This window comes from Jaculus jaculus, chromosome 5 (genome assembly GCF_020740685.1).
Source record: "Jaculus jaculus isolate mJacJac1 chromosome 5, mJacJac1.mat.Y.cur, whole genome shotgun sequence".
Lineage (NCBI taxonomy): Eukaryota > Metazoa > Chordata > Mammalia > Rodentia > Dipodidae > Jaculus > Jaculus jaculus.
Window position 1 is genome coordinate 63,984,869 of NC_059106.1, and position 14,824 is coordinate 63,999,692.

General features: G+C 41.2%; 1 protein-coding gene across 11 annotated transcripts in view; it reads right to left on the reverse strand.

Annotated features, from left to right (window-relative positions):
* Positions 1 to 14,824, reverse strand: part of Pum1 (pumilio RNA binding family member 1) — a 144,802-nt gene that overhangs the window by 48,142 nt on the left and 81,836 nt on the right. For 6 of the 11 annotated variants that reach the window (XM_004665178.2, XM_045149008.1, XM_045149007.1 and 3 more), the window contains 2 exons: positions 4,554 to 4,647; positions 1,766 to 1,867 (listed from right to left, as the gene is read on the reverse strand). In XM_004665178.2, the coding sequence (XP_004665235.1) occupies positions 1,766 to 1,867; positions 4,554 to 4,647 (196 nt within the window). Of the gene's footprint in view, positions 1 to 1,765; positions 1,871 to 4,553; positions 4,648 to 14,824 lie in introns of all 11 variants that reach the window. The other 5 variants (XM_045149003.1, XM_045149006.1, XM_045149004.1 and 2 more) reach the window with 1 other exon arrangement.

Genomic DNA, 14,824 nt, shown 5'->3' on the forward strand with positions numbered 1-14,824 from the left:
GACTCTCTAAAGTCAGCTGACTGGAGTCATGCAGTGTCAGGCAAGGAGAGTAAAGTGGGAGAATTCTGGTGCGTAAATTTCCTCACTCACACAAAGGGTGAACAGTGAGTGCTAGAAGTGTGGTCACAATGACCATAAAGATAGCTAGCAGCCTGTAAGAACAGTCCCAGGTAACTTCAATTGGCTCAGCAGAGCAGCCACCAAAATTTGTGTGATATTAACACAAGAGTTCCACAGTAGGGATGGTTAACACTGCCTATTATGTGTCAAATAATTTGTTTCCAGCCTGGATCATATGAATAACCAAGAAAATTTTTACCATAAAACTACCATCACATTTAGTGCTCATGCATCATCCTGAAGCTTAATTTACTGTTTGAAGCAGCATATATGGAGCAAAAGGACTTCATATGAAAGCCACTCGCTAGAACACATTGAAAGACATGTAAAGCTGCTTAAAATACTAACTCCAACAAAATTTGAACTGTGTGATACAAGATAGTTTTCTAAGCCTCAAATTACTAAACTGTAAAATGGCCATCTGAATACTCACAGGGACGAGCACAAGGACAGTGACTGACAAATGCTTCAGTGTTAGGTAAATGTGATGGTGATTAGCAAAGTTCATCCACCATCCGCAAAGGTGGAGCAAGCAAGGGACTATACCAAATATGCTGTCATCATGCTCAGTAAACCATTAGAGACAATCTAGCTCTTCATTTGTCACTGAGAACTATAGATTACAGAATAAATGAAGGCTCACATTAACTCACATAATTTAAAGATGTTTTCTTTGTCCTAATGTTGAATTAAAACCACCCTAACATTTGTGGCTCCAATGCAACAGAAGCAGTACTATGCATAGTCAAATAGAAAGGGTGCTTGCCTTTGCAAAACCGAAGTTCAAAGGAAAAGAACATTCATGAATATATATACACAGCAAATAAAAACAGTAGTCAGTGATAAAAACTAGGAAGCTTTCAAAAAGAAGTAATGCCAGCCAAAGGGCTTCCCAGGCAAAAACAGAAAAACAGTTTACTGTAGAGACTGAGAAATGGTCTGCTGCAGCTCATGGCCTGAACTAGCTAACACGGGCAATCGGGAGGAAGAGGGCGCACATGGATGTAGCCCATGAACAGGCACAGAGACAGGCCTATCCATAGGGAGTCAACCCCAGCTAATCCTCAGAATTACCTGGTAGCTCCTTTATAATATTAATTCCAGGAACAACCACCATCCAAGTTGGCTGTAATGATGAGCCATGTGTGACAATAATGGTAATATGCTACATAAGGGTAGGAAAAGAGAAATCAATCAAGTGTTTAAACACAGGGGTGAAAAGGGAATGTTTGTGTTTAAAACCGTTTAACTTAATGATTTAGAGGTGTGAAGGGAAAAAAAAACAAGTCAAAGCAATGAGGAGTATGTTAGAGACCAGCAGAAGGACCTGAACAATGGCAGATGAGTACTAGAAGAAAACTGGCTAAGAAGAATTCCTGGAATGTAAATGAGCAACTGGTGCCTCCATGGATTCAAAATAACTGTGCGCAGGACTGGTGGACACATTGCATTAGGGCATATTCAAAGTCAGGGAGGACTGACTAAGCACAGTTAGGTAAAGAAATCCAGCTAGGAGGTAGCAGACATGGAATATCAGCAGACATTTCCACTAAAGACACAGATCTGGCAGGGTACAGCAAACACATGCCCATCTCAAATGACATTCTAGCAGATAAGAAATCCCTCATGCAGCAGAATGCCTCACCGAGTGTCGCTGCTGCAGCCAATCCAGCTGTGTAGGGGTCCGTTCCTGGCGGAGCAGCGCTGATGATGTATGGATTGGGGACAAACGCAGCAGGAGCTAAACCTGCTAAAAACACACACGTCAGTGAAAACAAAAGACCAAAACTACAGCCCAACTAAGTATCTGTATAGTGTGGCTAGCATTTTATGCTATAGATGAGAAAGGGAGAACAGATTAAAAGTGAAAAGGAATTTTATAAAAATAAAATAACCTCAATAATGACAATTTATATTGACATTTATATAAGGGTTTTTTTGTTTGTTTGCACTCCAGTTTATTGTTTTTTAAAATTTATTTATGAGAGATGAGAAGAAGGGACAGATGCACGCTAGAACCTCCAGTCACTGCCAACAAACTATAGATTCATGTGCCACCTTGTGCATCTGACTTACTTGGGTCCTAGAGAATTGAATCTAGATCCTTTGACGTTGCAGGAAGTTTCTTAACTACTAAGAAATCTCTCCAGCAATTGTTTTTTTTTTTCTTTCCCCCACCCCCCAGCACCCTTACCCCCAGGTAGGGGCTCATCTGGCCTAGAATTAACTATGGAGTCTCAGGGTGGCCTCAAACTCCTAGAGATCCTCCTACCTCTCCCTCCCCAGTGCTGGGATTAAAGGCATGCACTACCATACCTGGCAATTCAGGTTAGTAGATTAGTTGGCTGGTATTTTGAGACATCTCCAAAGTGAGTGAGCCAACAAGCCTGGTTAAGCCTCTTTTTTGGTTTTTCGAGGTAGGGTCTCACTCTAGACCCAGGCTGACCAGGAATTCATTATGTAGTCTCAGCATGGCCTTGAACACATAGCGATCCCTCCTACTTCTGACTCCTGAGTGCTGGGATTAAAGATGTGCACCACCACACCTGGCAAAAGTTTTATTTAAACTATTCATACATTTTTTTGTTTCAGTGCTAGACCCGAACATAGAGACACAAGCACACTGAGCCTACTCTGTAGCCCTTACACAAACTTATGTTTAAGTAAAACTTTCCCCTAAAAGTATAACAACTGGACTGGAGGGCTCAGTAGTTAGAGGTGCTTGCTTGCAAAGCCTAAAGGTATGTGCAGTTGCAAGAGGCCCTTGCACAAACATATTCTTTGTTTCTCTCTCCCATATTTTTTCTCTCTCTCCACTGACTCAGGAGGCAGAAGGAGGAGGATAACTGTGAGTTCAAAGCTACCCTGAGATAACATAGTAAATTCCAGGTCAGTCTGCACTAAAGTGAGACTCTACCTTGAAAAGACCCCCACCCCAAATATGTGTATGTGTATTTACTCATTTTAAAGCTTTTTATTATTTGTAATGCTACAGCTACTGAATGTGGTGCTTAATGAATGTTGGGCAAGTGTCCTGCCACTGACTTACATCTCTAGCTCTTAAATTTAATTTTATTACTAAAACAGAGTAAAAGACATAAAATGGGATAAGGAAATACTAACTTTCATTTAAAGCAATTTTCCAAATAGTAGGGTTTGTATTTTTAAGTACTAGTATTAACAAAGACTACCATCTACATGTATACAAAATCAATCTAAGGCAAAGGACTTTATATTAGGCCTTACATAGACCTACTCTGCAATAAGGGTTTTCTTCCACAGCATACATCATCCAAGATTAGCCATTCTCCTTTCTACTCAATCATACCAGACAAATGTAATCCTAACACTTAGAGGGCTGATGTATGAAGATCAAGATTACTCTGAGGAGAGACTGGGCTACATAGCATGACCATGTCTCAAAACAGCAAAGATGGGTCCAAATTAAGAAAGGTCAAAGGAATAGAAATAATATTATCTGCCGAGACTTTAATTAAAATACAATGAGAAAAGGGTGCATGGCTTAGAGGTTAAGACATTTGCCTGCAAAGCCTAAGGATCCAGGTTAGATTCCCCAGGACCCACGTAAGCCAGATGCACAGGGTAGCATGTGAGTCTGGAGTTCATTTGCAGTGGCTAAAGGCCCTGACATGCCCTCTCTAATAAATAAATAAATATTGTTTGGAACAGAAAAAGGGTAGAGCTATCAAAAAACCCAGCAATGATATGAGAATAGTTCTGAACTTTTTCAGTGCTTAGAGATGGAGTTATATGTTGTACTTAGCAAGATGAAAGTCTCAACTGATTCATTAATGTTGTCTAAATCTTACTGAAAGAGCGAATGCTAGTCACTAGTCATTTTCTGATCTCCTGAAACAGGTTAGGTAAAGAAGAATTTAATACTAATGAAATTTAGCAGTTCAGGTCTAAAATGCCCCCGCCCCCAAAAAAGTGGGGCTGTTGGGATGGCTTAGTGGTTAAGTGCTTGCCTGCAAAGCCTAAAGACCCCGGTTCCAGGCTCGATTCTCTGGGACCCACGTTAAGCCAGATGCACAAGGGAGCATATGCATCTGGAATTAGTTTGCAGTGACTGGAGGCCCTAATGCACCCATTCTCTCCCTCCCTCCCTGTTGCTCTGAAGTGAATAAATTAAAATAAAAATAAATTTGGCTAGACCTTCATTCCCCTGCTTTTGCTTTTTCTTTTGTCTGGGACAAGGTCTCTCACTATGTAATTCAGGATGACCTGAAACTCACCTTCCTCCAAACTCTGCCTCCTGAGTACTAGGATAATAAGCATTACCTTCCTATCCCTGGATGGTTTAGATATTTAGATGAGTGTAACCACAGGGCTTCACAGCATCCTCTTCTTCTAGAATGGGGTGAGGTGGGGCGCACACCTCCAACAAGAGAGCTATGTCCTTGAGGACTTACCGATGTGAGGCTGGTGAGCTGCTGCGAGTGCGTACTGCTGCTGCTGAGCAGCCGTCAATTGTTGGACAGCGAGGGCATTAGGTCTTTGGAAGAGCTGAGGCGAGAGAAAGATGTGATGTGGTTAGAGAAACTGTCCTATGAAATAATTATTAAATTTCTGACTGAAAATTTCAGTAAGCTGCCAGTCATCATGATGAGTTGATAAAAGGGGATATTCTCAAGCCCTATTCCATGTCTTGGTATTACACTACTTGAGTTTTCTGTTTTCCCTCTTTCCCATTCAATGTGGTTTGCCCAATTCCATGCACTGACCTTTTTCACAGACTGTATGTCCCATGTCTCCTGAACCACAAAAATACATACATAAACCAGGTGTGGTGGCTCACGCCTTTAATCCCATAACTCAGAAGGCAGAGGTAGGAGGATCACCATGAGTTCAAGGCCACCCTGGGACTACATAGTGAATTCCAGGTCAACCTGGGCCAGAGTGAGACCCTACCTGGAGGGGGGGGGGGGAGCTCTGTTGAATACATTAACCAGTTTCATCTGTTATCTCTCTCTCTCTCTAGACATTATCTTTTTGAGCTAGAATAAAGAATAAATTAAAAAGCCAGGCATGGTGGCATATGCCTTTAATCCCAGCACTCCAGAGGCAGAGGTAGGAGGATCACCGTGAATTCGAGGCCACCTTGAGCCACCATAGTGAATTACAGGTAAGCCTGAGCTACAGTGAAACCCTACCTCAAGAGCCGGGCATGGTGGTACATGCCTTTAATCTATCTCAGTACTCAGCAGACAGAGGTAGGAGGATCACTGTGAGTTCAAGGCCACCCTGACACTACATAGTAAATTCCAGGTCAGCCTGAGCTAGAGTGAGACCCCACCTTGAAAAACCAAAACAACAACAACAACTAAAATAGTCTTTACAATTTTACAGTAGAAAAAGTAACTACATGCAGACTTTTTTTTTTTCCTCTGAGGTAGAGTCTCACTCTAGCCCAGGCTGACCTGGAATTCACTATGGAGTCTCAGGGTGGCCTCGAACTCACAGCGATCCTCCTACCTCTGCCTCCCGAGGCTAAACATGCAGACTTGAAAAGATGGTTTTTTTCTACACTTTTGTTTCCAAAGGTTAAAGAAACACTTCTTGTAATGAAGTTCTACTTTATAGTCATTCATTAGCTACCAAACACTGAAGAGAGAAACTGATTCTATAGCCAATCGTGTAAGAGGCATGCTCATTCCAGGAGGGGAGCCAGTCACTGTAATTTGGACGTTTCACATAAGATTTCTGCAAGTTTATCTAAAGAACAGTGTCTCAGGTGTTTTTATCACTAAGAGGCATTGGCAGGGAGGGAGATGGCTAGTAAAAAGCCTTTTTGAAAAGAAAAAATTATTCCTAAGGTTGTAAAAACATCTCATAGTCCCACTAAACACTGGATCTCTGAGATTTCATTTTTCCTAGACCTTCCAATCTAGAAGTTGCATGTGTAAATTACATATTCCCCCCTTAGGTAGGGTCTTGCTCTAGCCCACTCAGACCTAGAACTAACCAGCAAAAAACCTAGGTTCGATTCCCCAGTACCCACATAAAACCAGATGCACAAGGTGGCACATGAGTCTGGAGTTCATTTACAGTGGACAGAGGCCCTGTTGTGCCCATTCTTTCTCTCTTCCTTCCCACTCTGCCTTTTTGTCTCTCAAATAATTAATAAGTAAATAAATGCATTTTTGTAGACTTAGACTTTATCAGATTAAGAGATGGGAAGAGGCAAAAATGCAGAGAACTCCTGCCATGTGAAAGGCAGAATGGGGTAGAGAGGCAATGTGCTGGTCATGGGATCGAGTAGGGTAAACACAGCAAGAAACTGGAAGTTGAGGAAAGTCAAAAAACAAGCTACCTAAAATTTTTTTGAAGCTTTCAAAAATCTTAAGCATTATTCCTGCTAGCTGTCTCCCTGTTTTTCTTAAACTCGCTGTAGAAAATCTCCTATTAAGACTGGGTATGCAGTATATCATGGGGCAAGGGAAATAAAGACAGTATGTTCAGAATGTAACTGCTGAGGATATCCTGAGACTTGTTGACTAACCAAAAATATCAGTCCAATGCACACTCCCTTTCAATTCTCCTCACTGCATATTTTAGAATATTGTATCTATAAATATACACAGAAATGCATAGTATGTTAGCTGGAGATATGGCTCAGCAGTTAAGAGAAATACCTGTGCAAGCATGAGGGCATGAGAGACCACCCATGTTTAATCCCCAGAACTCATATAAACAGCTGGGCATGACCACATGAGCCAATAACACCCCCTTAATCACAAAGTGAAGAAGAGAATGAAGAATCATCAGGGCATACCACAGCAAATTTAATAATCAATAATATCATCAATAATAAGAGACTCTAGCTCAAGTAAAATTAGGTGAAAGAACAATGGATGGGGACACCAAACATTCCCCTCTGGCAACTGTGTTAAGTATGCAAGGGGTGCCGCATGGGCCCACACACTCACTACACAAATACAAAAGCCAAAAGGAAAAAAAAAAAAAATAGAAAAGAAAAACATAGTGAGTGCCATAACAGCAATCATTGTGTCGTCCTCACCATCCTATTTCCACATTTCAAGATTTTCTAACCAAAAGCATACAATTCTCACAAGAGCCCCCATTTTTAAGAGCTTAATAATTAGTGATGATCATGAAAAGGAGAAAATGCCTCCTTAAGAGCATTTCACAGTAAACAGTCTAACAAAAGCAAATATGAACACACAGCCAGCATACTTGATTACAGCAATTCTGACACCATTTCTTTATGTAAATGGTACAGTGCTAACTAGAAAGAACATTCAAAACAAAATTGGGTAATTGGCAGTGGATGGATTTCAAAGGAGCCTGAAAAACTCATACAAATACCATCTGCTGGGGAAGAAACTGAGCTCAATTAACACTTTATGAATTTTCACAAGGCAAGTCAATACTCTGAGAAACTAAGTGTTGTGAAGGCTGGGGAATGCTTGGTAAAGGTCAGCATATTGGGAAATGTTCCACTGATGGTATAGTTCATTCAGAAATACCTTACAGCAAGATGATCATGGGTCTAAAGAAAGAGGGAAATCTATCAACTTCTTTAACCAGATCAAGGCTCCTAATAAGTTCCCCTTATAGAGCTGGGCATGGTGGCTCACACATTTAATCCCAGCACTTCAGAGGCAGAGGTGGGTGAACTGCTATGTGTTCAAGGCCAACCTGAGACTACATAGTGAATTCCAGGTCAGACTGGTATACAGAGTAAGAGTCTATCTTGGAAAACCAAAAAAACAAAACTCGTCAGTGTTCTTACTCCAGAAGGAAACTTGGGCAGCCCAAAACATCCAACAGCCACATGCTGGCATCTTAGAAGAGGTAGCCACTACCAGTATTTAAAACAAAAAAAAAATTCCAGGCATGGTGGCACACACCTTTAATCCCAGCACTCCAGAGGCAGAAGGAGGAAGATCACCATGAGTTCAAGGCCACCCTGAGACTACATGGTGAATTCCTGGTCAGCCTGGGATAGAATGAGACCCTATCTTGGGGGTGGGAAATGCCTAATGTTTTTACAACTGTTGGCATCAAAATACTGATATTGTAGGGATGGTGATACAGCCTATAAATCCCAGTACTCTAGACACTAGAGGATCACTAATTTCAAATTCAGCATGAGCTACACACAAGAAATCCCTGTTTCAGAAAAACAACAAAACATCAGCAAAATAGTACACTGTGGAGGAGTCATGCCTAAATATGAGTCAGAAAGGGCAAAAGAAAACAACTCATTCCCCCAAAAAATGTTGGAGAGTTTATATTCCACCATTCTAAGGCAACATACACAGTGGTCCAAGTGGCCTTGATTGATATTTTGGATATACTAATGGCTTAGCCTAGACTTTGATCCACAGACTTCATCTCATTGTGGCCTCAACCTCCTCTTCTAACAGGACAAATATGTGGCTCACGAAGTTGTGTGGCGTTCTGGATGTATGAAATTCTTCCTGAGAAGTAAGTAGAAGTATGTCCCCAAACAGCCAAAGCCTGTATTGAGCCATTCTTCCTGGTGCCAAGGCATCCAGGACTCAACACAACCACATGAGATGAGGTCTAACCTCATCTGCTCTGAGAATGGAAATCCCTCTAAACCAAGAACACCAATGCCATCATGTCAGCAGGCCATAAAAGTTACATCAGAGCAAGAACACTTTGCTGTGAAAAATAATTTTCATATTAACCAGGCATGGTGGTGCACGCCTTTAATCTCACCAGCACTCAGGAGGCAGAGGTAGGAGGACTGCTAAGAGTACAAGGCCAGCATGAGACTATATAGTAAATTCCAGGTCAGCCTCAGCTAAAGTTAGAGTCTGCCTTGAACATGCACCCCCCCCTGAAAAAATTATAATAATAATAATGTTATATTATTTTCAAGGGGAAAAAAGGCTGTAAGTTTGAAGACAACCACATAAAAAAAGGTTGTATTTCTAGTTTAAAGTGCAAAGGAAGTCAGCCTTGAATTAGAACCGAAAACAAGAGAAACTGCATAATTTGTATAAGACACTCTCTGTGCCTTTTTGTTTTATTTTGTGTGTGCAGGTAGGATGTATCTGTGTCTCAGTGAGTGACAGGGCCTCTCTCTGCACAGCTCAGGCTGACCTCAATTCAGGATCCTCCAACCCTTCAGAAGAATACTGAGTTACAGGAGTGCACCATCGTGCCCATCCCATCCCCCCCTCCATCTCCTCCCCCCCACCCCCCGTTTGCTGAGGTAGGGTCTCACTCTACCTCAGGCTGACCTGGAATTCAGTATGTAGTCTCAGGTGGCCTCAAACTCGTGGCAATCCTCCCACCTCTGCCTCCCTAGTGTTGGGATTAAAGGCCACCATGCCTGGCTCCATTTTTTTTATTTTTTAATTTCCAAGAATACAACAGCTTCCTTCCTTGCAGACAGAATTGAAAAGATTCTCATAGAAAACCTTTTCAAAGCCCAACAAAGCCAGGCTGGTGGCATATACCGTTAATCCCAGCACTCTGAAGGCACAGGTAGGAGGATCACTGTGAGTTCAAGGCCTCCCTGAGACTATACAGTAAATTCCAAGTCACTTAGACTAGATAAAACCTTACCTCAAAAAAACAAACACCACCACCACCAAAATAAATAAAGGCAGGAATAGTGGCACACACCTTTAATCCAAGCTGATTTGTCCCCTGCTTGGATTGGTTAGTCTCCAGGGAAATCCCTATGAGGTCAGGAACAGTTTAGAGCTACAGAGATTTCTACTCAGCCTGGGCTATAGTAAGAAAGATGGGGGAGTGGGAGCAGATGAAACAAGAACAAAATAATACAAGATCCTTTCAAACTATTCTTTCAATGCTGAAACAATAAAATTACAAAGTTTTAAGTTAAAAAGGAGACATAAAGGAAAGAGAAAGGAAGGGAGGAGGCTACTTAATAGATTGGTATTGTATATATGTAAGTACAATGATTATAATGGGGAGGTAATATGATGGAGAATGGAATTTCAAAGGGGAAAGTGTGGGGGGTGGGGAGGAAGGGAATTACCATGGGACTGTTTTTATAATCATGGAAAATGCTAATAAAAATTTTAAAAATTAAAATAAAATAAAATTACAAAGTTTTAAAAAAGAGGGTGTTATGGAGCCATTCCTTGGACAAAAAATTGATAAGAGATTCTATATCAAGGAGCCAGGGAACTAGCATAGGGGTTACAGCATTTGCCTGCAAAGCTTAAGGACCCTTGCTCGATTCCCAAGGACCCACGTAGCCAGATGCATGTGGTGGCGCATGCTCTGGAGTTTGTTTGCAGTGGCTACAGGCCCTGGCATGGTCAGTCGATCAGTCTCTCTCTCTCTCTCTCTCTAATAACTAACTAACTTACTAAATAAATAAATAAATAAATAAATAAAAATACTTTTTGAAAGATTATACATCAAGCAACGGTAATGATCAATTCGTAATATAATGATTATTTGGTTAACAGTTATACAACAACATATTCACAGAAACTGCAAAGAAACTAATTTCCACAATAAGTGATTTCTAAACAAGGCATTAGATTAAAAATATATCCCCTACCAAGGAAAGTTAACTCTTTTTTTGTTTGTTTGTTTTTGGTTTTTTGACCTAGGGTCTGGTCTTACTCTAGCACAGGCAGATGTGGCACTCACTATAGCCCTGAGCAGGCCTCAAATTCAGTGATCCTCCTTCCTCTGCGTCCCAGTCCTGGGATTAAAGGCGTGCACCACCACACATGGCTGGAAAATTACCTTTTGAAGAAAACTCAATCATAAATAAAGTTAGACTAAATTCAAACTAAAAGTTATAACCTGGGCTGGAGAAATAGTTAAAGCCACTTCAGTATAAAGCCTGCAGACAGGGTTCAAGTATTGTATGCACAAGTAAAGCCAGACCCAGAAAGAGGCCTATGTGCCTGCAGTTCATCTGCAGTGGCAGGAGGCCTAGATTTAAGAACATGCATACAGACATACATTCTCTCCTGTAATAAATAATTAATTTTATAAAATAAGAACAGCAAGATGGCTTAGCTGTTAAGGACACAGGGTGGATTACAAAGTGCACATGTAAAGCCAGATGCACAAATAGCACATGCATCTAGAATGCCTTTGCCAGGGTTAAAGGCCTTGGAGCACCCATATTCATTTTATGTTCTTTCCCTCGCCCTCACTCCCCATCTTTAATCCCAGTAGTCAGGTAGGAGGATCACGATGAGTTCTGGGCCAGCAGAAACCACATAGTGAATTCCAGGTCAGCCTGAGCTACAGTGAGACCCTACCTTGAAAAATGAATGATTGAATAACTAAATGATGAAAGGAAGGAAAGAAGAGAGGGAGAAGGGAGGAAAAGAAAAAAAAAAAGATGAGCATTTAAAATACCTCCACTAGCATGCACACACATAGCCTTGTGAGTGTAAGAACTAAACACTAAGACACTTAAAAAGAATTAGGGGGGGAAAAGTATGAGTGAAGGAAGGGTGGAAGGAAAGTTAATCAAAATTTAAGAGGGTATGAATAAGCCATATGGAAACCTACTTTTTTGGACAATGGTGCACCCAGAAGCCATAGATTGTTACTGTAACAATTTCAGTGCCAGGGATGGGATACCTTTTACTGAATGAATTGTTGGCCAGGGACCTCCCGAATGCCCCCAAAATATTACAGGCCATTGCCAAGGCTCTTAGTTCCATACCAGGAATAGATGGTAAGACCCTATTGCTGAAGATTCCACAAGCTTGGGCTGCAAGGTCACTGAGAAATCCTGCTGGAGCTGAGGTAAAAAACCTCCTCCCTGTAGTTCAGCTGACAGAAAGCTGGAAAAAGCCACACTGTATGCAGCTCCACAGGAGAGAAGTCATCAGTGGAGATAAACAAGAGTAGACACTGCAAGCCTTAAGTTTAGCCAGCCAGGTCAAATGAGCCAATAGATGCAATGCCAAAAGAGTGCCATCACTGGGCTGGAGAGATGGCTTAGCGGTTAAGCACTCGCCTGAGAAGCCTATGGAACCCGGTTCGAGTCTCGGTTCCCCAGGTCCCACGTTAGCCAGATGCACAAGGGGGCGCACGCGTCTGGAGTTCGTTTGCAGAGGCTGGAAGTCCTGGCGCGCCCATTCTCTCTCTCTCCCTCTATCTGTCTTTCTCTCTGTGTCTGCTGCTCTCAAATAAATAAATGAAAAAAAAAAAAGAGTGGCATTAATATTAGGGGGAAAACCAACTTCTTTCTAATTGGACTAGAGTCTACGCCATGGGAAAGAATACATACATCCCTGATACTGAAAACCTACAACAGGGGTAGTCATGAGCCCTGCTGTTATCTGGCTAAATGCATATACTATACTCATCAAACTGCCCAGTAAGCACTTCTCTTAATGCTCATATCCATATATTAATGCTACTCTCGCTTTTGGTAGAGAACCTTCTCTTATCAGATAAGATTTCTTATTCTCTGGGATAACTCAAAAGGTACCAGTGCAGAGAAGTGACAAAGTCATGTTGAGCACTGAAACATCTCTATCACACCCTGCAAGGATCAAGGCCCATTTCAGAAGAGGTGGCACAAAGAGTGTAAGACCCAAAGGAAGGATAAAACTATTTACAATGCACTCTTCCAGACACAAAATGGCCTGTATGTCCATGATATGATATGATCTTACAAAGTCTGGTACTACCTACACAGGATATAATAGGAGGAAAGAATGATGACATTAAAAATAAAACACAGACTAAGGATGGAGAAATAGCTTAGCAGTTAAGGCTCTTGCCCACAAGAAAGGGCCCATGTTCAACTCCCCAAATCACCTAAGCCAGCACAAAATGGTACATTCCCAAGGTTGCACAACTACACAAGGTGATGCACGCATCTGGAGTTGGATTACATTGGCTAGAGGCCCTGGCACACCAATTCTCTCTCTCTTTTTCTTTCTTAATTAAAAAAAAGGGCCTTTCTCAAATAAGCTTTCTCAAATAATATATCTAAAAAAAAACAACAACAACAAAAAGCTGGGCATGATGGCACACGCCTTTAATCCCAGCACTCAGAAGGCAGAAGTAGAAGCACTGCCATGAGGTTGAGAACACCCTGAGACTACATAGTGAATTCCAGGTCAGCCTGAGCTAGAGTGAGACCCTCCCTCTGGGGGGGAAGGGGGCAGTATGTTGGGTCTGCCTTACAAAAAAGAGAGACTAATAGAAAAGGAGAGGGGAATACAATAGACAGTGGATTTGTCATAGGGAAAGTAAACGAAGAGTAGGAATTATCATGGTGTATTGTCTATAACTATGGAAGTAGTCCACAAAAAGTTTTAAAAAAAGATAATTGCTTGCACAACCTGACCATGTGGATTTGACCCACCAGCATCCATCCAGGTAAAGCCAGGTGCACAAAGTGGCGCATATGCCTGGAGTTCATTTGTAACAGCTTGAAGGGCCTCGTGAGCCCATACTCAGTCGACCTGCATTTATTTACAAAAAAAAGTCTATACTTGTCTCAGCACTAACCACTGACACCTCAAAAAGCCAAACTATGAAAATCAACATTTCTACTAAACAAGGTATGGTAGCACACACCTATAATCTTAGCAGACAGAAGTTAAAGGATCCAGAGACCATGAACTCAAAGCCTTGACTACACAGTGGTTCTGTCTCCAAAAGAACGTTTTTGAAAACAAACCCTTCCCCTTAAAAACATCTCAGGATTGCCTATAAAGCAACATATTAGAGTGAGTAAAACACACAACAGCAGCTACTGAACTTCCTTCATCATCACTGTTCTTCAGCCTGAACTATGAAGCAGGCTGACCACTTTGGAACTGTACAAAGAAGACTTAAAAGGCACAGCTCCTCTACCAACTCTGCAGACGTTTCTTTCACCAACCGATAAGAGTATGCTCATTCATACAGTCGTCTTGGGACATGACAAGAACAGTCCTATCTTTTGTCAGGGAAGACTTCATGGCACTATTTAAATGATGAAATGAATCCTAACGATTAACTGAGAGTAAGGGGGGCGGCAAGACCAAGTAGGAATCTTGCTGTCTTCAGGAAAGATGCTTAGCTAGAGATGAAAAGCAAAAGTTGCCAACTAACAAAAAGAGAAAAGGGGAAAAAAAAGTTGCTAAAGATTACTAGCTATATCCCAAAGATCTACAATCCTTTGAATTTTTCTACAAAAATAATTTTCATGGCTATTATAAGGTAACATTTTATTATAGGAACATACCCATTATAGTAAGATTCAGTAACTTTCCTAGAAAAAAATTATTTTACAGTTTAATTTTTATTTGGGGCTGGGTGTGGTGGCACACATCTTTAATCCTAGCACTGGGGAGGCAGAGGTAGGAGGGTGGCCATGAGTTCCAGGTCAGTCTGAGCTACAGTGAGAGACCCTGCCTCGAAAATCAAAATAAATAAATAAACAAAACAAATTTTGGGAAAATATATTTAAAACGGGAGAAGCAGGGAGATATTATAGGAACAGGGAAAGAGCGAAGAGCTATGACAAAAATTACAATAACACAGGGCAAAACATAAAGGACAGCTTTAGTGTGGTTATTTCATAGTGTCTCAGTCTCGCCTAGTCTGCCTCCCAAGTGTGGAAATTAAAGATGTAAACCACAAACCTTGGCAAGAATTCCTTGTATTTTGTTTTGTTTTGAATGCTTGTTTTTGTTGTTTTTTTTTTTACTTTTTAAGTTTTTAATTTATT